At 43.0% G+C, this 22,431-nt stretch overlaps 1 protein-coding gene across 11 annotated transcripts in view; it reads left to right on the top strand.

Annotated features, from left to right (window-relative positions):
• Window positions 1-4,980: 4,980 nt before the first annotated feature.
• The window catches only part of LOC139559081 (ubiquitin-associated protein 2-like), a 48,922-nt gene continuing 31,471 nt past the window's right edge, over window positions 4,981-22,431 (top strand). For 6 of the 11 annotated variants that reach the window (XM_071374770.1, XM_071374774.1, XM_071374765.1 and 3 more), the window contains exons 1-8: window positions 5,068-5,272; window positions 11,734-11,865; window positions 15,474-15,551; window positions 18,617-18,727; window positions 18,954-19,128; window positions 19,381-19,476; window positions 20,185-20,239; window positions 21,738-21,782. In XM_071374770.1, the coding sequence (XP_071230871.1) occupies window positions 11,776-11,865; window positions 15,474-15,551; window positions 18,617-18,727; window positions 18,954-19,128; window positions 19,381-19,476; window positions 20,185-20,239; window positions 21,738-21,782 (650 nt within the window). In that variant the 5' untranslated portion in view covers window positions 5,068-5,272; window positions 11,734-11,775. Of the gene's footprint in view, window positions 5,273-6,322; window positions 6,399-11,733; window positions 11,866-15,473; window positions 15,552-18,616; window positions 18,728-18,953; window positions 19,129-19,380; window positions 19,477-20,184; window positions 20,240-21,737; window positions 21,783-22,431 lie in introns of those variants that run through there. The other 5 variants (XM_071374776.1, XM_071374775.1, XM_071374771.1 and 2 more) reach the window with 3 other exon arrangements.

Raw genomic sequence — 22,431 nt, forward strand, 5'->3', positions numbered from 1 at the left:
TCAGTGTGTTGTAGTTGTCCCTGAAGATCTTGAGCTCCAGGAAGTGCTTTGGCCTCTTGCTCTGCTGGCTGGTGGAGGGCAGCTAGGTGACCTGTATGGTGGAGGGGGTCCTGCGGGCTGAGGAGCCCGTCAGGTCCTTGGCTGCTGACTGGGGATGCTGGTCCAGACTGGTGGTGCTGGAGTAGGCTTTCACACTGAAGGGAGAAGAGAGAGGGTAGTGTCAAACTGAAATTAAATGGAATGATAAACTGAGAGTGAAGATTTCTGTGACATGATGAGGAGTTGAGGTCCAAAGACAAATCTTCCTACTGATATATTTATTTACTGAGCAAACACATTCATTTTTGTAATAATACTTATACATCAGCCAGTTCATTATGAGCATCCTGGTATCTCAAATATTCCGCGTCCCCAAATACCTAAAACACAAAGAGTCACTTCCACTTACAAACACTGTCAACAACACTGCCTCTTTCAGACAAAAAAAAGCTCTTTACCTGACTTGCTTTTCAAATATGTCTAGAAATGTACACTGTGCTCTTGTAGGAAGCAATCACTCCCCTATTGCTGAGTACAAATGATCTATAACTGGGCTAATAATTAACTGGGCTAATAACAAACTGGGCTAATAACTAACTCCATCCTAGCTGGAGGGGTGCTCTCATCTTATCTACGAACATAGACAGGGCTCTAACTCCCCTAGCTCCACAATGAGATAGGGTGCAGGCCAGACAGCGGGCTGTTAGCCAGCCTACCAGCTTAGTGGAGTCTGCCACTATCACAGTCAGTGTAGTCAGCTCAGCTATCCCCATTGAGACCGTGTCTGTGCCTCAATCTAGGTTGGGCAAAACTAAACATGGCGGTGTTTGCCTTAGTAATCTCACTGGAATAAAGACCTCCATTCCTGTCATTATTGAAAGAGATTGTGATATCTCACATCTCAAAATAGGGTTACTTAATGTTAGATCCCTCACTTCCAAGGCAGTAATAGTCAATGAACTAATCACTGATCATAATCTTGATGTGATTGGCGTGACTGAAACATGGCTTAAGCCTGATGAATTTACCGTGTTAAATGAGGCCTCACCTGGTTACACTAGTGACCATATCCTCCATGCATCCCGCAAAGGCGGAGGTGTTGCTAACATTTACGATAGCAAATTTCAATTTACAAAAAAAACGACAGCTTTTTTGTCTTTTGAGCTTCGAGTCATGAAATCTATGCAGCCTACTCAATCACTTTTTATAGCTACTGTTTACAGGCCTCCTGGGCCATATACAGCGTTCCTCACTGAGTTCCCTGAATTTCTATCGCACCTTGTAGTCATGGCAGATAATATTCACATTTTTGGTGACTTTAATATTCACATGGAAAAGTACACGGACCCACTCCAAAAGGCTTTCGGAGCCATCATCGACTCAGTGGGTTTTGTCCAACATGTCTCCGGACCTACTCACTGCCACAGTCATACTCTGGACTTAGTTTTGTCCCATGGAATAAATGTTGTGGATCTTAATGTTTTTCCTCATAATGCTGGACAATCGGACCACCATTTTACTACGTTTGCAATCGCAACAAATAATCTGCTCAGACCCCAACCAAGGATCCTCAAAAGCCGTGCTATAAATTCTCGGACAACCCAAAGATTCCTTGATGCCCTTCCAGACTCCCTCCCCCTACCCAAGAATGTCAGAGTACAAAAATCAGTTAACCACCTAACTGAGGAACTCAATTTGACCTTGCGTAATACCTTGGATGCAGTCTCACCCCTAAATACAAAAAACATTTGTCATAAGAAACTAGCTCCCTGGTATACAGAAAATACCCGAGCTCTGAAGCAAGCTTCCAGAAAATTGGAACGGAAATGGTGCTACACCAAAGTAGAAGTCTTCCGACTAGCTTGGATAGACAGTACCGTGCAGTATCGAAGAGCCCTCACTGCTGCTTGATCATCCTATTTTTCCAACTTAATTGAGGAATGGAGCAACGAACCACCCTTCCTGTCTCTGCTGGGCCGGTTCCCCTCTCTCCACTGGGATTCTCTGCCTCAAACCCTATTACAGGGGCTGAGTCACTGGCTTACTGGTGCTCTTCCATATCGTCCCGAGGCGGGGAGCGTCACTTGAGTGGGTTGAGTCACTGATGTGATTTTCCTTTCCGGGTTGGCGCCCCCCTGGGTTCGTGCCATGTGGGAGATCTTCGTGGGCTATACTCGGCCTTGTCTCAGGATAGTAAGTTGGTGGTTGAAGATATCCCTCTAGTGGTGTAGGGGCTGTGCTTTGGCAAAGTGGGTGGGGTTATACCCTGCCTGTTTGGCCCTGTCCGGGGGTATCGTTGGACGGGGCCACAGTGTCTCCCGACCCCTCCTGTCTCAGCCTCCAGTATTTATGCTGCAATAGTTTATGTGTCTAGTGTCAGTCTGTTATATCTGGAGTATTTTTCCTGTCTTATCCAGTGTCCTGTGTGTATTTAAGTATGCCCGCTCTAATTCTCTCTTTTTATTTATCTTTCTCTCTCTCTCTCTCACTCTCTTTCTCTCTGAGGACCTGAGCCCTAGGACCATGCCTCAGGACTACCTGGCCTGATGACTACTTGCTGTCCCCAGTCCACCTGGTCGTGCTGCTGCTCCAGTTTCAACTGTTCTGCCTGCGGCTATGGAACCCTGACCTGTTCACGTGATACCTTGTCCCAGACCTGCTGCTTTCAACTCTCTAGAGACAGCAGGAGTAAACTGACATTTACTCCTGAGGTGCTGACCTGTTGCACCTGTTGCACCCTTATTTGACCCTGCTGGTCATCTATGAACATTTGAACATCTTGGCCATGTTCTGTTATAATCTCTACCCGGCACAGCCAGAAGAGGACTGGCCACCCCTCATAGCCTGGTTCCTCTCTAGGTTTCTTCCGAGGATCTGGCCTTTCTAGGGAGTTTTTCCTAGCCACCATGCTTCTACACCTGCATTGCTTGCTGTTTGGGGTTTTAGGCTGGGTTTCTGTGCAGCACTTTGTGACATCAGCTGATGTAAAAACAGCTTTATAAAAAAAAAAGATATAATAAAAAACAACAACATTGATTGATTGATTGATGGCTACATGCAGCTCTTGATTTGATCTCACAACAAGCGCATCTACTCGACCACAGCTGTAAACACAGTCCAGTTCAAAGTAAATGGCACAGATCCATATATGGCAATAGTCTATTTGCATATAGGCCTACAACAAAATCTCTTGCATAGTTTGTTTTGTTTCAGTATGTTGCATTGAAAGTGGCTAATATTGCGTTGCTTCTGTCACAATTTCCACAGTAAAGGGAAACGTTGACAGTGTTAACTAAGAGGGAAAACTCTAGAAAGTTGAGTGAAGTTAAATCTCCTGCTTCTCATTGTGGGCTGATATTTCTTCTGAGCTTTGCGTGGCAGTCCCAGGGGATCAGTCATAAACATTTGAGAATAGGCGTATCATCTCGCTCATGCATGCATATCAAAATCAGCATCTTCAGCACCTTACACAACATCCACAGCATTATTAGGATCCGGCACCTCTCAGATTTGTCTTTGTTTGTTCCGGCACCTATTTTCCCAGATCCAGTACCTTTCGCTGCGTGAATGATTTATTATTTCACTGTTCTCACTGTAGACAGTCTAATAAAAGCGATCAGCATTCAATCAAGTTGCCTCCTCGTTATTTCTGCCGCCCCCCAGAAAGACCATCATGTTAAAGCGCGTTGAACCTTCTATGTAATCAGCCTATCCTGCCACACTGATTCCAGACCGTCTCTTTTATTTGTACATAGAGGTTATGGGGAGGGCCAGTGGGCTAAGTAACGGATATTGACACAGGTCTTGGTAGTGGTGGTCAGCTAGTGAAGAGGTCCCTACGTAATCACGTCACGTGGCCTAGTCTAGTCGTCTCCCCAATGAATATGAATAGGGAGTCCACCGAATAAATGCTCGAAGCTGGTGCCATTTGCAGTTCAAGAACAAGCAAATGTATAATCCCTGGCTTGTCATGCATAATTCAAAGTTGGGCTGTACAACATGCAAACAGGTAGGGAGTTTGGGTCTAGAAACGACGGGAGGAATTAAACTAGCAAAAGAGTGGGTGGAATTTACAGTAAATGAACATCCTATGCATCAGACGTAAAAAAAATAAAAAATAAAAATAAGAGCCCTCAGAAAATAGGTTTTTGAACATGCCTGAAACAAGGCACATTTGGTGGCAGCAAGCCTTGTAGACAAGACAAAAAAAATAGGCACTACAGCCAGAACAGCCTTCAGAACAGCCTTAGAAGGAGGCTAAACATCCCAGCCACATGCCCGCTCACGGCTTTGAGCAAGAAGTTGAATCTCAGGAGTTAAATGGACTTGAGTCATTGTGGAATTTTTTTTCTCCCTTTACCTTCACAGCACAGAAAAAGTTTGTAATCTGAAAATGTGATTCATATTATCACATAGGCAGGAGGCCTATATATTCTCATATTTGTGTTCTGCTGTGGCCTACATTGATTTATTTAATTTAAAGTTATATTCAGATATTTGTTCTATTCCTACTTTGATGTCTTGAAAATTATATGAAATTCGGGTATTGTAAGCCCCACAGCTATGTGTGCATATGGCGTGTACTTTGCAGTGTCGTCTAAAAATGTTGCTGAACATTGATGTCTAGAAAATGAGGCAATAAGAAATTCAGACTTGTAAGCCCCGCAGCTATACTCAACTCATCACATATTGTGAATTGGACAGTGGTCCCCAATAGGTTTACAAGATAATTACAATCTAGTCTTAATAGCATTCAGGGCGACTAGCATGCCAATAATTACTTTTTAAATAAAATCGAGGTTACCTGGCACACTCCTTAGACACTGTCACTGTAGTGCAGCTTACAGTGGTCCTGCTAAACATCCAGTCTGATAAATCTGACAATCTAGGATAGGAAATCACTATTAATATTCTAAAGTTTGTTTATTTATTTGATATACATTTTATATGCATTTTTTAGAGATGGGTGATCACGTGTCGAGGGTCTAGTTACATTGAAGCGCCCTGTCAACCACGTGACGGAGCCATCTGCGGTGTCAAAGTGGAAAAGACACAGGTAAATGCCGAGTCTCTCGCTTATTGTCTGCGCGAGTCGGTTCGGCATAATTCCTCATATAAGTGTATTATTTTTGGGATTTGAGGTTTCATTTCGTCGAAATCCGATTAGGAGGTCGACAGAGAGACCGCTTGGTCGGTTTTATAGCAGAATATCTGACATTCATCTGGGTTTCTGGTCAGTATCGCTTGTTATTTATTTTCTTTATTTTGGGCCTACGGGCCTACCTAGAGCCTCGGTGTCGTGTTTATATAAACAGACATCGGTAGCGTTCCCAACGGAGGCGCATTTGATGGTGCTGCATAGTGCAACTTTATAGTGATTTGTGAGTTAGTTACCACGTTAATGTGCGGCCTATGCGTTTGTGGGCTCACTAATATGCCTTACTAGTAACCATGTTTGCCAGTTAGGCTAAAAGTAATGATTTGCAACAATCTAGCTAGCTATCTTCTCTTCGCCATGAGGTTGAGAAGAACGGAATCTCATCGACAACTTCGACCAGGCTGGATGGATGTTCCCTAAAAATGACTTCTTAGTTCGCTAACATTTGGACAATGTTATGTTTATGAAGCATATTATATTTATTGAAGGACCTGACGTTAGTTAGTTAATGGTTGTGGTCAAATAATATTCATGGAGTTTATGTAACGTTATGTACCTTAGCTAGAGACAAATCGCTAGCTATCGTTAGCAAAATAAAACCATGTTGTGGATGTCAAATCCAGAGCGATGTGTGTATTGCATCGTTCGCTAGTGGACGCCATTACAATCTGCTAAATTAGTTCGCTAACAAGTTACCATAGTAGTTACAGTAGCTTGTTAGCTAGCCTCAGCTAACAAGCAACCATAGTAGCTACATTATCTTGTTAGTTAGCCTCCCAGCAAATGTGTGCCAAATAAATGTCATTTGCCAGATCATTATTAGCTAAAGTAGCTAACTAATTCGCTAACTCAAATTTCATTGGACCCTATTTGGATATACTAAACCTAACGTAAACTCACCCCATTCCGTACAAATGTGCGTAACCGCGACATTCAAACGAGGCTACTAAGAAAACTAATGGGACTGTGTTGACTTCACAATCGGGGGTGTGAACTAGGTTTCTATTCATGCGTTGATCGACATGGTAATGGATCTATAGTATTGGAGAAAAGTTGAAAAAACTGACCCTCCGTTACATCTTGCGGTGTCATGTCGTAACGTACAGCATGCATAAAGCAACTATTTCTGTCTTACAATCTCTCTCCACCAGGTGTAGCACTTCTCTCATCGTTTAAAAACAAGAAATGGACAGTGACGGGGGTAAGGGGGATACCTAGTCATTTTTTTCGTCGTCATTGCATGCGATCATCATTCTCAAAGCCGCTGTTTACTTCTAAGATCACTTTAGCACCGCCCTAAAAACCCGATTCAAATTCGACACAAACCTTCAAATAGGTATGTAATGACACATTATATAAACTCTTTATAGTGTTTTATTTACATTTTAGAGGTGATTAGTTGGACAGATCGAGTGAAAAAAAGCAATTTTCCCACACAACATCTGTCCTTCTCACTACCACGCATTAGTTTCGCTTCCCCACCCGCCATTTTTACAAAGACCCGATATGGCTCATTGCCTACTTGAATTATGCAGAAACGGGCAGTGTTTAGGTCATGTAATCGATTTTGTTGGAAAGGGGAGAAATTGTGCTTAAAATGGTATTGACATTACAGTTGATCTGGAAGTATTACGTTTTTGGGGCGCTAAAATAAGGACAATTGTACGGACCAAGGCGATGTACGAGTTTACGTTACCTAGCTAGGTATATAATTTTAGTTGGCCAATTAGCTAGCTAGGACCATTGTTTAAAATTAGGTAACGCTAGCCTAGTGAACCATCTCTTTGGGTAGGTCATTACAACAGCCATAGTCAGAAACCCTGCCTATTTCTACAAAAACTCGAATTAAAATAGATACGCGAGGTATGGCTTAACATAACCACTAGCTACAAATGAAATGGCATTATGAACTGTACAACTGGCGACTGAGGTCAGCATGCATGCGCCTGCCCTGCCAAAAGGAGTCGCTAGAGCGCGATGGGACAAGGATATCCCGGCTGGCCAAACCCTCCCCTACTCGGACGACACTGAGCCAATTGTGCGCCGGCTCATGGGTCTCCAGATCGCAGCCGGCTGCGACACAGCCTGGGATCAAACCCGGGTCTGTAGTGACGCCTCTAGCAGTGCCTTAGACCGTTGCGCCACTCGGGAGGCGGGTGTGATCATTCTACAGTGGTCCCCGTACGCTCAAACCGGTGTGATTAGAAGACTTATTTAGAACGTCCAGTTTTGATTGACGCCACGGTCAGCATTTGAGCTGGCCACACTGTTTTTACACAAATATTCCTTACGAAGTTATATCCTGAATGTGACCAGTTTATTTTTGAATGCAATGTTTAGACATTCTCAGAAGTAGTGACAGCATACACAATCATCCAAACCGGAAAATGTAGGCTACATTTGTCCTAGATCAAACTGAGGAAAGATTCACGTAACACAAGCGGTCATATTTAGATAACTCTCGGCTGACAGAAACCACAATATGAATTAGCTAATAGCACTAACTGTTTATAATTAAACACATTGCAGGTGAGCTTACCAATGATCAATATTGTTGAGTAAAAAACTTTCTAGAAATCTAAATTAATCAGACTTTGGATGTTTGTTTTTTCGTGTTAACCAAAGATAAGAGGAGACAAGATGAGTTTGGTCTGTTTGCAGTATGCATGTTTTTAGGGGGTGTGTCGTCTACGATCATTCACTTAACTTCATTCCCTTCCGGGAGTTTACTCATAACATCGTTGGTCTGACAGACATTTACGTGACACCCAGAATGCATTGTATAATGTCAACAAACATGGCATAGCTGGCAAATAGCTTAGCATTAGCTCATTATTATCAGTACAACGTTCAAATAAGTATTTTACAAACATCATAGGTGTCCGTTTACAATCTGTGCAATAATCGGAATGCATTATTTGTCACCAGTACTTGAAAACGTGAATTAAACTGAAAATACATAATGCTCCGTACATGCATACATACAGAAACTATTCAGATTCCTTGACTTTTTCCACATTTTGTTACATTACAGTCGTATTCTAAAAAAATAAATCCCCCTCAATCTACACACACTAATGACAAAGCAAAAAAGGTTGTTAGAATCCTTAGCAAATTTATATCACATTATGTTTTCAGACCCTTTTTACTCTGTACTTTGTTTAAGCACCTTTGGCAGCGATTACAGCCTCGAGTCTTCTTGGGTGTTACGATACAAGCTTGGCACACCTGTATTTGGGGAGTTTCTCCAATTCTTCTACGCAGATCTTCTCGAGCTCTGTCAGGTTGGATGGAGAGCGTTGCTACGCAGCTATTTTCAGGTCTATCCAGATGTTCGATTGGGTTCAATTCCGGGCTCTGGCTGGACCACTCAATGCCATTGACTTGTCCCGAAGGCACTCCTGCGTTGTCTTGGCTGTATGCTTAGGGTTGTTGTCCTGTTGGAAGGTGAACCTTTGCCCCAGTTTGAGGTCTTGAGTGCTCTGGAGCTGGTTTTCATCAAGGTTCTCTCTGTACTTTCCTCTGTTCATCTTTCCCTTGATCCTGACTAGTCTCCCAGTCCTTGCCGCTGAAAAACATCCCCACAGCATGATGCTGCCACAACCGTGCTTCACCGTAGAGATGGAGCTAGGTTTCCTTCAGACGTGACACTGGGCATTTAGGCAAAATAGTTAAATCTTGGTTTCATCAGACCAGAGAATCTTGTTTTCTTTTGGTGCCTTTGGGCAAACTCCAAGAGGACGGTCATGTGCCTTTTAACTGAGTGGCTTCTGTCTGACCACTCTACCATAAAGGCCTGATTGGTGGAGTGCTGCGGAGATGGGTTGTCTTTCCGGTAGATTCTCCCATCTCCACAGAGGAACTCTGGAGCTCTGTCAGTTACCTTCGGGTTCTTGTTCACCTCCCTGGCCAAAGTTCTTCTCCCCCATTGCTCAGTTGATTCCAAAATGGCGTAGCAGTGCAGACGTTGTTTGTCGGTCTCACGTGTACATTTTGTATTGTCTTTTTTGTATATATTTCAATATATTTTCAATCTCTTAACATTTTTTAAATTAAATATACCTTCCGGCAACCCGCCTCACCCAATATGATACGGATCTGCTATTTTTAGACCTTATAGCCAGAACCGCCATCAGAAGCTAGCCATCAGAAGCTAACCAGCTAATTATCTACTAGCTATTTAGTCATTGTTAGCCACTGGTAGCGGCCTTTACCTTTTAGCACAGATACCAGCCGCTTTTAGCCTGGATAATGCTTGCCAACCTGCCTGTCTGCTCAGCACGTCAACCCTGAGCATATCCTAATGTTTTTCTCCACTACAACACCGGATTCCTGCCCTAAGCTTTGGATCGTTACTCCAGATCATCACAGCTAGCTAGCTGCCACCGAGTGGCCCAGCCCGAAGCTAGCCTTGAGCCAGGCCCATCTCCCGGCCTGCTCAGTGGACCGTATGATCACTCGGCTACACAGCAGAATCCTCCCGGACTCTTCACTAACACGACTAGAATCCACTATTATTTACAAAATAGCTTCCAACACTCTACTCAGCAAATTGGATGCGTTCTATCACAGTGCCATCCAATTTGTCATCAAAGCCCCATATACCACCCACCACTGCGACCTGTATGTTCTCGTCAGCTGGCCCTCGCTACATATTCGTCGCCAGACCCACTGGCTCCAGGTCATTTATCAGTCTTTGCTAGGTAATGCTCCGCCTTATCTCAGCTCACTTGTCACCATAACAACACTCACCCTTGGCATGTGCTCCAGCAGGTATATCTCACTGGTCATGCCCAAAGCTAACACCTCCTTTGGCCGCCTTTCCTTCCATTTCTCTGCTGCCAATGACTGGAACGAATTGCAAAAATCGCTGAAGTTGGAGACTTGTATCGCCCTCACTAACTTTAAGCATCGGCTATCTGAGCAGCTTACCGATCGCTGCAGCTGTACACAGCCCATTTGTAAATGGCCCATCCAGCTACCTACCTCATCCCCATATTGTTTATATATACTTTTTTGCACACCAGTATTTCTACTTGCACATCATCTGCACATCTATCACTCCATTCTTAATTTTCTAAATTGTAATTACTTCGCTACTATGGCCTATTTATTGCCTTACCACCTCACGCCATTTGCACACTGTATATAGACTTTCTATTGTTATTGACTGTACGTGTGTTTATTCCATGTGTAACTCTGTTTGTGTCGCACTGCTTTCTTTTCTTGGCCAGGTTGCAGTTGTAAATGAGAACTTGTTCTCAACTGGCCTACCTGGTGAAATAAAAAAAACAAATCTTCAGCTGGGTGGCCAGCTCTAGGAAGAGCCTTGGTAGTTCCAAACTTCTTCCATTTAAAAATGGAGGCCACTGTGTTGGGGACTGCAGAAATTGCTGCAGATATTTGGTACCCTTACCCAGATCTGTGCCTCAACACTACTCTCAGAGCTCTACGGACAATTCTTTCGACCTCGTGGCTTGGTTTTTGCTCTGAAATGTACTGTCAATTGTGGGACCTTATATAGACAGGTGTGTACCTTTCCAAATCATGTCCAAACTAGTGGACGCCAATCAAGTTGTAGAAGCATCTCAAGGATGATTAATGAAAAAAGGATGCGCCTGAGCTCAATTTCAAGTTTCATAGCAAGGGTCCTAATACTTATGTACATTTTCTTCATTTGTTTTTATACATTTGCAAACATTTCTTAACCTGTTTTCACTTTGTCATTATGGAGTATTGTGTAGATGAGAATTCTAAAATAAATTTTACACTAAGGCTGTAATGTAACAAAATGTGGAGGAAGGGGTCTGAATACTTTTTAAATGCACTGTGTGTGTGTATACAGGGGGAATTTGTAAAAGAGACCTAGGTCTTGGTCTTCCTTGTTAAAGTAATTGACGCAGGAGTGTAAAAATGCATCTGATGCACTTAGCTGTTCTACGAGTGGTCTGAGGCAGGCGTTTAGATTACAAGCATTTTTCAAGTGCATTGTTAATTATTATGGTTTTGGGAAACCAGTGTATTTAACGATGCTCCTAAGAACGTTTTAACGATGAACTTAAGCTTTTGGGATCCGGGCCCTTGGCCTTTACGATATTACTATCTATGCTCTATTCCCAGTTCTGGGGTTAAACACCATGTTTTTTGGGGGGTGTACTGTTTTTCTAGCTAGTACATTTGCACCCTCACATCATGTGAAATATGTGCGTTAACAATTGCTATTGATAATCAAAATATTTCTTCATTGTTACCAGGCCACACTCATTTATAGGTTATTTAAGCCACTGATTCTCAGGAACTGCGAAACTGTTATAAGCAGTCTTACCAACTAGTTTTATAACTAACCCTGGTCGTACTTTACAATATTCATTCTGTAATCAGTGAATAATTTACACTTAAATCCGTGGTGATGTTCCCAAACCCTACCTTACTAATTTGTTTCACTGTGAACCACCAAAAATGCATGGTTTCAGTGTCAGTTGGATTTTCCAAATGGTAATTTGACGTTGAACCTCTCTCCCAACTTTCTTTCTCAGGTGTTATTCCTTTGTAAATACTGTTATTTGTATATACTGTAAATGATGACGTCGGTGGGCGGAAACCGAGCCTGCGGCAGTTGGGAGCAGCAGACGCAGACAGGCCAGACACAGCACAAGCAGAGACCTCAGGTTGGTACCTCGCCCTCGACCCTTCTGCCCACACAGGATGTCATGCACTTAGTTACCACGCACATTGACCCAACAGCTGATTCTTTGTTTCCAGGGTCTAAAGTGAACTCTTTGGTCCACCAGCCACTGTGGCAAGTAGATGGAGAAATCTACCAGCCACTCCTATTTTTATTTATTTTACCAGCCAAAATATTTATTTGATATATTTACTTATGTTTGTTTTTACAAAAGCATGCTTATTTTTTCTATTAAAAAATATATATTAGTAGGGAGTAATGTGATATATTCCTCAATTTATTTAAATGTCACCCAAGTCTCTTAACTACATTATCAGATTTTAGTGGCAGACAATTTTTATCTGCCACTTTAAGGGCGGGAGGTTACCAAGTTAACAGTGCCACTCAAGTTATCAAGAGGCGGTGTGAGATTTTGGATCTGACTAGTAGTAGACAGCATCTCTTCACTATCAGTTGAAGCAGCAGACTCAAACTAACATTAAAAATCAACCAACCTTGTCAACATAACAATGTAAATACTAGAGATGACTGTATTTAGTCGATTGGTCGATAGGCTGTTGGTCGACTGAATTTCTTTAGTCAAGCAGTCGCAGTTTATTTTTCTTTTCATGGTGCACCTGTCTGATTCGCGCCTGTCTCAGTGGACTAATTCATTGCGGAGGCCACGGGGATGGCACAGTCCATCACTTGAAGGCATGTGATAGTAAAATTGTATATGGTTATATTATGTAAAAATTAATGTTGCTACACTAATAAATAAACTAACACTATTTACAAAAGTATGTGGACACCCCTTAAAATTTGTGGATTCTGCTGTTTCGGCCACACCTGTTGAGTATGAAATCAAGCACACAGCCATGCAATCCTCAGACAACGTTGACAGTAGAATAGCCTTACTGAAGACCTCAGTGACTTTCAACGTGGTACCGTCATAGGACGCCACCTTTCCAACAAGTGAGTTCATCAAATGTATGCCCTGCTAGAGCCCCAATCAACTGTAAGTGCTGTTATTTTGAAGTGGAAACATCCAGGAGCAACAACGGCTCAGCCGCAGCGTGGTGCCACACAAGCTCACAGAACGGGAGTGCTTAAGCAACCAAGAACAGAAACATCTGTTCTTGGTTGCAACACTCACTACTAAGTTCCAAACTGCCTCTGGAAGCAACGTTGGCACGATAACTATTTGTCAGGAGCTTCATGAAGTGGGTTTTCATGAGCAGCCGCACTCATGTCTTTAATCACCATGCGCAATGCCAAGCGTTAGCTGGAGTGGTTTAAAGCTCGCCGCCGTTGGTCTCTGGATCAGTGGAAACTCGTTCTCTGGAGTGATGAATCATTCTTCACCCTCTGGCAGTCTGACGGATGAATCAGTTTGGTGGATGCCCGACTGGATAGTGCGAACTGTAAAGTTTGGTGGAGGAGGAATAATGGTCTGGGGCTGTTTCATGGTTTGGGCCCAGTGAAAGGAAATATTAATGCTAAAGCATACAATGACATTCTAGACAAATCTGTGCTTGATCTTTGGCAACAGTTTGGGGAAGGCCTTTTCTTGTTTCAGCATGACAATGCCTCTGTGCACAAAGCGAGGTCCATACAGAAATGTTTTGTCGATTTGGTGTGGAAGAACTTAACTGGCCTGCACAGAGCCCTGACCTCAACCCCATCGAACACCTTTTTGGGATGAATTGGAATGCCGACTGAGCCTAATGCTAATGTTGCCTAATCGCCCAACATCGGTGCCTGACCTCACTAATGCTCTTGTGGCTGAATGGAAGCAAGTCCCCGCAGCAATGATCCAACATTTAGTGGAAAGCCTTCCCAGAAGAGTACGGGCTGTTATAGCAGCATAGGGGGGACCAACTCCATATTAATGCCCATGATTTTGTAATGAGCAGGTGTCCACATACCTTTTGGTCATGTAATGTAGCTACAAATCACAACTTGCACACACTTGGTCATATTTTTTCGGTTCACACCTATTTGTAGGTGCATATGTGAGTAGAATTGTTGTACTGTAAAGTCTTAATTTTACTTGCAGATGAAGTATCATGCTCTCCCCAACCTCTGTGTAAAGAAATTAGACTACAACCAGCCACATGTACCGGGAGGCAGGACAGACTGTAGACTGTCAAACCAGCATTGCTTCCCTGTCATCGCTCTCTTTGTGACTGACAGGGTGGCACCTGTCATATCAGTAGATCACTAGAAGATGCGTATTGTGCATTCTAGCAGCAGAGGGCTCTGCAGACTTTTCTGATTAGTGCATTGAAAATAATCGACTAGTTAGTGAAAAAAGTAGCTGGCTGAAAATGAGTAGTCAGCTGTTTAGCCGAAAAGCCGGCGCTAGTGGAAAACACTTGAGTTCTGGACGATTTTATGTTGTCTGAATCACCCACCTGTGGAATTTTATGACGCTGAATTGTTACAGATTGCCATTTCTGATTGAGTCAACATTCAGCGTTTACCATAAATGCAGTGTCTACTTTTGACTGGTAGTGTGTGTTAAGTCCAAAAATGGATGTATTAACTACAGATTGCCCCTTTTTTAAGTCTATCAATAGTGTGCAAATTTGAGCATGTGTCCCTTAGGCCTAAGGATTTTTCATATCACCATGATTTAGATTCAGCAATAAAAGCCTTTTATTCCATAGGCTCGGATTCTCACTATGCAGCTGTTGCAAGAGTGCTTTTTTCACTGGCTGTCAAAAACAATGATTTATAGGCAGCTTAAAATTCTTGAATTCAACTATTTATTGTGTTGAAATACACAATTAGATTTGTTAACAGCCATCCACAATCTGTAAGGTGCAAATAGCTGAATGAGAGAGCAGCAGTGTGATTCACATCAATGCGCTATGTAGATATCAATAATAAGTGATTTCCGTATCACCGTGGACTACACCACTGCTGTCATCCTTACCTCCAAGCGTTTATTCAAGTTGAATAATCTTTGTATGCCGACAGCAGTCGCACCATTGGAAGACAGCTTATTCCTGCTCTTTTACCGCGATCCATCAAACCCATTTTGTGTGTCATCATAGTGGTCTCTGACTTGTGGTCAGACTCGCTCGGGTGGAACAAACTTAAACGTGCGCCTTTTTTTCCAATGCTGATTTGAATGTCATTAGGAAAACAAGTGTCTACATTTAAAAAAAAACAAAAAAACAATTATGCACCCTTTCTGACTTTAAAAGTAATCCTCAAAGTTTTTCAATAGTATGATTACTATCTGATTACAATACTTTTGCTGGTAACTGATTAGTTACTGTTGCTTTTGTAATCTGTTACTCCCCAACCCCGTACCTAACCAATACTTAATGGGTGGATAAATGCCTGTCATTTGTGGGGCAGCAGGTAGCCTAGTGTTTAGAGCGTTGGGCCAGTACCCGAAAGGTTGCTTGATCGAGTCTCCGTGCTGACAAGGTAAAAATCTGTTCCCTGGTAGGCTGTCATTGTAAATAAGAATTTGTTCTTAACTGACTTGCCTAGTTAAAGTTTTTATTTTTATTTTTACATTTGATGACATGATCCACTATTTTAAAGGCTATTTGTGGTCACTCAGAAGTTGATGTTCCACCCTTCTCTACACAGGCCACTGCTGAGCAGATCCGACTCGCGCAGATGATTTCGGACCACAATGATGCTGATTTTGAAGAAAAAGTTAAGCAGGTGAGAGAACATGGCATCCCAGTGCACTTTTAGACCCTTTTTGCTGCCTGAAGGGAGAACCGTTACATTAGTGTACATTCATAGAGATCTAGAAGTGTCCTAGCCTCTCCTGACGCTTTTTCTCTGGTCTGGTAGCTAGAGCTTAAAGTATAATTGCGTCAAAAATATTCCATAACCCTTTGCACTTGTGGGAATTGGATAGGGCTAGATTGAAATGTTTCTTACTGAATAAATATGAAAATCATAAAATCATTTCATACTGGAACTATTCCGACCACTTGACTTTCCACATTTTATGTTACAGGCTTATTCTAAAATTGGGAACATTTTTTTTATTCAATTAGTCTACACACAATGCCCCATATTGACAAAGCGAAAACAGGTTTTTAGAAATGTTTGCAGATGTATATATAAAAATTAAAAAAACGTATTTACATAAGTATTCAGACCCTTAGCTATGATACTCGAAATTGAGCTTAGGTACATCCTGTTTCCGTTGATCATCCTTGTTTCTACAACTTGACTGGAGTCCACCTGTGGTCAATTCAATTGTTTGGACATGATTTGTAAAGGCACACACCTGTCTATATAAGGTTCCACAGTTGACAGTGCATGTCAGAGCACAAACCAAGCCATGAGGTCGAAGGAATTGTCCATTGAGTTCCGAGACAGGATTGTGTCAAGTCACAGATCTGGGGAAGGGTATAAAATAATTTCTGCAGCATTGAAGGTCTCCAAGAACACAGTGGCCTCCATCATTCTTAAATGGAAGAAGTTTGGAACCACCAAGACTCTTCCTAGATCTGGCCGAACTGAGCAATCGGTGGAGAATGGCCTTGGTCAGGGATGTGACCAAGAACCCGATGGTCACTCTGACAGCTCCAGAGTACCTCTGTGGAGATGGTTGTTCTTCTGGAAGGTTCTCCCATTTCTGCAGCACTCCACCATTTAGGCCTTTATGGTAGAGTGGCCAGACGGAAGCCACTCTTCAGTAAAAGGCACATGACTGCCCGCTTGGAGTTTAACAAAAGGCACCTAAAGGACTCTCAGACCATGAGAAACAAGATTCTCTGGTCTGATGAAACCAAGATTGAACTCTGGCCTGAATGCCACGTCATGTCTGGCGTAAACCTGGCACCATCCTTGCGGTGAAGCATGGTGGCAGCAGCATCATTCTGTGGGGATGTTTTTCAGCGGCAGGGACTAGAAGACCAGTCAGGATCGAGGGAAAGATGAACGAAGCAAAGTACAGAGATCCTTGATGAAAACCTAATCCAGAGCGCTCAGACTGGGGCTGTGGTTCACCTAACAGGACAAAGACCCACAGCACACGCAGGAGTGGCTTCGGGACAAGTCTCTGAATGTCCTTGAGTGGCCCAGCCATAACCCGGTCAAACATCTCTGGAGAGACCTAAATGTTGCTGTGCAGCAACCCTTCCCATCCAACCTGACAGAGCTTGAGCGGATCTGCAGAGAAGAATGGGAGAAACTCACGAAATGCAGGTGTGCCAAGCTTGTAGCGTCATACCCAAGAAGACTCGAGGCTGTAATCGCTGCCAAAGGTGCTTCAACAACGTAAAGGGTCTGAATGCTTATGTAAATGTTATTATTTATTTTTTTACATATAAATGAGCAAATTTTCGTGAACCTGTTTTTGCTTTTATGGGGTTTTGAGGGGGGGGGGGAAACGATTGAATCCATTTTAGAATAATTCTGTAACCTAGCAAAATGTGGGAAAAGTAGTGGTCTGAATACGTTCTGAGGGCACTGTATACATAAGCATGGTAGAAATTAAACAGTTTGAAGATTATGTGAAATTTATTCGACAAGTTGGACACAACAGGTTCACCTGACAAGACTTATTCCAAATATTAGTTTATTTTATTTTGCATTTGTTAATAAAATCATAATATGCTCTGGATACGTTCAGAAACATAGGGATATTCCTGGGGAATGTGGGTTAAGTGCAACGTAAGACAAATAAAATTAGTGGTTTGAATGAGGACTAACTGCTGTCTCAAGTTGGCCATACACCTCTCCTAAGTAATTACAAAACACTTATGACTCAATATATAAATGTTTAGCTCTCCTAGCTGTGCCGTTGAAACTAGACCATGCACTTGTAGTTTTGTTTGGGGGACAACCCTACATCCCAGCCAACACTATTATTTATACAATCCAAAAATGGCCCATTTTTTAAAAAATATATCTGGTTCAGGTGGGCATCATTTGAAGGGTTGTTCTATTGCCAGCATGACTTACTAAGTTATACAATAGTCTTTGGGTTTTAGGCTTTCACAGGTGTTTGACTTGCTTGTATGACATCAATGTCGTATTTATTATAATCCTCAACATCTCATCTTTCAAAATACGTAGTCCTCTCAAATGTACCCCCAATTTTGTGATTTCCAATCGGTAATTAGTCTTGTACCATCGCTGCAGCTCCCATACGGATTCAGGAGAGGTGAAGTTCGAGAGCCATGCGTTCTCCGAAACACGACCCTGCCAAGCCGCACTGCTTCTTTACACTAAGTTCGCTTAACCCAGAAGCCAGCCGCACCAATGTGTCGGAGGAATCACCATACAATTGGGAAGTGTCAGCTTGCATGCACCCAGCCCACCACAAGGAGTCGCTGGAGTGCGATGGGACAAGAACATGCCGGCCTAACCCGGACGATGCTGGGCCAATTGTACATCGCCTCATGGGTCTCCCGGTCGCAGCCGGCTGCGACACAGCCCGGGATCGAACCCGAATATGTAGTGATGCCTCAAGCACTGCTGTGCTACTCACGAGGCCAAATGTACAATAGTTGTCCATTTTAGTGGGAGGGATGTTGGCAACTTGTTATTTGTGTGTGAGGTGTTAAAAAGGGTCATTCAAAACCCATACAGCGCTATGAAGCGCAGATACTGCACTGACATTTTATATCATGTTACTTTACAGCCACTGTGTTCCAATTTTAAGCGCTTATTAGTGCCCAAATATGCAGTTTTCAACACGTATGAGGGTAAAGGGCTACGTTGCAATATACTCATCGAAGTTTCTTATCCATTTCCCTGTCCAGCTGATTGACATTACAGGCAAGGACCAGGATGAGTCTATGATTGCACTGCATGACTGCAACGGGGATGTCAACAGAGCCATCAACGTGTTGCTGGAAGGTAGCCCAGATACTGTGAGTTTGGCCTTTGTGTCCGGGCTTAGTAGTTGACGGAGGGAGTAAACCAAGTTACCCATCCAGCTCATTACAGGGAGAATCCTAACTTCCACTTAAAGTGGATTTTTCACTTTGGTATGCATTCATGTCATTGGGAGACTAAGTGAAAATTCCACTAAGTGGAAGTTAGGATTTTCCCGTAACATAATCAAACTGAACCCTGTCACCTCACCTCTCTCCTCAGGACTCTTGGGAGATGGTGGGGAAGAAGAAAGGAGTGTCCGGTCAGAAGGAGCCTGGCCATGCTGAGACCGGAGAAGAAGGAAAGGAGAACCGGGAGAGGGGAGTAGAGAGGGACGTGGCACGTCGTCGAGGTGGTGCCCCACGCAGGGGTAGAGGGGCTAGTAGGGGACGAGAGTGTGAGTAGAAATCACATGCCTTTGCTTTAGGGTCATGGGACGTGACACTGGCATACAAATAGGCTCTTTGTAGCTTCTGCCCTTGTTATGGAGGGGACAGTGTGTGCTACAAACATTCTCTCCTTAGATTTCTGGAAGAAAAATTGCCATTGTAGCGACTGAACAGACATGTCTAACTTCAACCGTAATTTCTGACTCCACACACATCTGTTTTTCCTCACTACCTCTAATGCGCCCGCCATCTCCTCTCAGTCCGTGTACAGGAGAATGGTCTGGATGGAGGAAAGGCTGCTGGGATAGCAGGCAGGGGCACAGAGCGAGGCCACAGGGGGAGGGGCAGAGGAAGAGGTAAGTCCCTTGATCGTTGGCAAGAGCTGTTGGTTGGACTCCTGAAACAAGTTCCCAACACAAACTAAGGCTGATGCCCCCCTCCTAGTGTGTCAGATGTCATAGCATTCCAGTGCTCCGGATGAACCTTTTACCCTGGTGCTGCTAACTTTTTCAGTTGGTGGCACCAGTCCACGATTTTGTCAGGAATGCGCATGATTCAAGATATTTTGATGTGCACCCTATTCTAGTGATTGTCAGAAATGTTGGGTTGACAATTAGGCGGTTACTGTCAAAATAGAGCTCCAAATATTCACTTTTTTTCTTTCTTTTTTTAAAATAGAGATTGCTTTGCATACATCTGTGCATTAATATCACATGGGCTAATTCAACTACCTGAGAAAGTAGAAACTCAAAACACATGAGTTAGATTGCTAACTCTAAATATAATACCTACTGCTAGTAGCCATGTATTAATAATCTAACAGTAAACTTGAGGCCTATATGCACTCGATGTGAAGCTTGCACCAATTAGACCAATTAAATGTTTTACACTCAGCCAAGTCAAACGTTCGCAAGATGGTTGCATTCTAGAGCCATGCGTTCTCTAGTGGGCTCAATACCATTTTAATGTGCATTCAAGGCGGCAAATGTTCCTCAAGGGACAATGCATTCTATTTTCTGTAGTATTTTTTGGGTCAGTGGTGTAACTTGTCTGTCCCTCTCTAGGGGGAGAACGGGAGCGAGGCAGGCGAGGGGGCCGCTTTTCTGCGCAGGGCATGGGGTAAGTGAACACCTGTGCTGCTCACAGAGGAAAATGTCTGTTCCATTTTGCCATGGTCACCAGAGAGCAGGACCTGGCCCATTTTAAGCCATTTTAAGAATACACATCGGCCAAATCAAGTTGAAATGGGCTGTACATAAACCCTTATGTAACTCAATCTGACCACCTCTGTACACTTTTGTCTATGGGATTTGCATTAAAGTCCGATATTGGTAGACCCCACACCATACATGTAACTCAACGGTTGGGCATTGAGATAGTTGCACATAGGGTTCTGCTCTCAGTGTCTCTGACATGGTGTGTTCTTGTTCCTTGTCTTTCCCTTTGGGTTGAATGGAGCACCGGTTTGTGTGTTTGTATTGTCTGTCTGTGTATGCATTGCCTCTTACCCAATCCTGGTCATTGAGCACCCTAGATGTCATATATACTATATATTTTTTATTGATTTGACGAGGCTCACAGTGACGAGATTGTAAGCAGCCCTTTATACCGGCTTTGATAATGAGTAGTATCAAATTCACTCTACATTAGACATATTGCTATCTTGTATGTCACTTTGTATTTAATTATAATTAACACTTAGTTGGCTATATAATTCCTCCTAGGTGTTAGGGCTAGCATTAAGCCCCAGTGAGATGACAGTACTATTTCTAGGGTTGTCAAAGACCAGGCTTTGTGGGGTTTAGGTGAGTGGGCTCTGCTAGTGTGGGCTCTTTCCCAGGGGTGCAGCAGGTTAAAACGCTTCCTCAAAGATGAACCTGCATGTTAATTTCATCCCTTTGCAATAATTAATGGTGATTTTTATGTCTGAAGCACCTGGTTTGTGGAACATAAGATTAACTGATCATAAAATGTGAAAATTGTGTTTTAATGGCTACTTCAACTGCATCAGTGCTTTCATTTTAACAAGTTGAAATTATCTTTTAATGTTATTCTACAGTGTTAATAGGGATACGTTAGAGGAGAGGGCCAATGCGTTGGCTGTACTTGTGCGTAAGTTTGGCTTGTTCTGATAGTGACTAACCTGGAGCGTGAGTGAGCCAGCGCCATAGGCTTACACAGACTGACAGCCAGGCAGTTTGTGTTGCGTTGTCCCCAACATGTCCCTCTTCGGGTGTGTTGCTTCCGCTGCTGCTCTTGTGGCCTTTGGGCGCCTGTGTTTGCATGAGTGTGTTCTGTTGGTTTTAACTGTGCTTCCTCTCCTGATCATAATGCAATTATTGTTACTTATGGAACACAGTCTTCAGTTTGAGTGTTTGTTTGGCAGCCATGTTTTCCCCTTTTTTATTCTACCCAACTACACCTATAGAAAGTGACACTGCCCCAACAATGCAGTGTTGACAGATGTGTGTTGCAGAAGTGTGAGTGTAGTGACTTGTCCATGCATGTGATTTCCCTACATTCCTCTGTAAAATAATGAAGTCTAAAACCACACACTGCATCCCCATCTGTCCCCGTTGTGCTGCTTGTAATCGTTGCTGTTGTTTTTCCTCTAAAGCCAGATTGATAAGGGGCCCAGATATGATTTTTCAGGAGATGAGAGGTGAGTGCACCGCCACTGGTGTGTCAGTGTGTCAATCTTGCTATCTGTTGGGGGGATCATTCTGCCAAATGCCACGAGAGAGGGAAGGATGGAGCTAGACACACAGGGTATCAGGGCAGATGAAACCAATGTCGTGCACCCTGGTAACACGATATGGAATTAAATGACAGCTGTCTATTGAACATCGAGGGTAAACCTGTTCACACAAGCCCCATAAGAAATCAAATGAACGTTTATTGGTCGCTTACACAGTTTGGCAGGTGTTATAACAGTGCGTTGAAATGCTTATCTTAACAATGCTGTCAAATATCAATGTATAGGGGGGGTGCAATAAATCAAGAACGGCAGGACGAATCCAATTAATAACCCAAATAGCACTGTAGCAGTATCAACATTGAATCTATACATCTCTACGCTGGGGAATGTACACAAGCTAAACTAAAATACAATCTACAGTAGTAGCTTATTCTGATGTTTCTATGTCGGGGATACGGTATTTAAATACTATTAAATGGGTGTGACCAGTGGTTCAATCAAGAGTCCCTCCCTGCCAATCTACAGCACCCCTGTTATTGTTGGTTCTCACTGGGAGCTAGTCAAACATGAATAGTCTGAATTCCAGTCAGATCCTGAAAATGGCTGAAGTCCA

Source organism: Salvelinus alpinus, chromosome 29 (genome assembly GCF_045679555.1).
Source record: "Salvelinus alpinus chromosome 29, SLU_Salpinus.1, whole genome shotgun sequence".
Taxonomy (NCBI): Eukaryota; Metazoa; Chordata; class Actinopteri; order Salmoniformes; family Salmonidae; genus Salvelinus; species Salvelinus alpinus.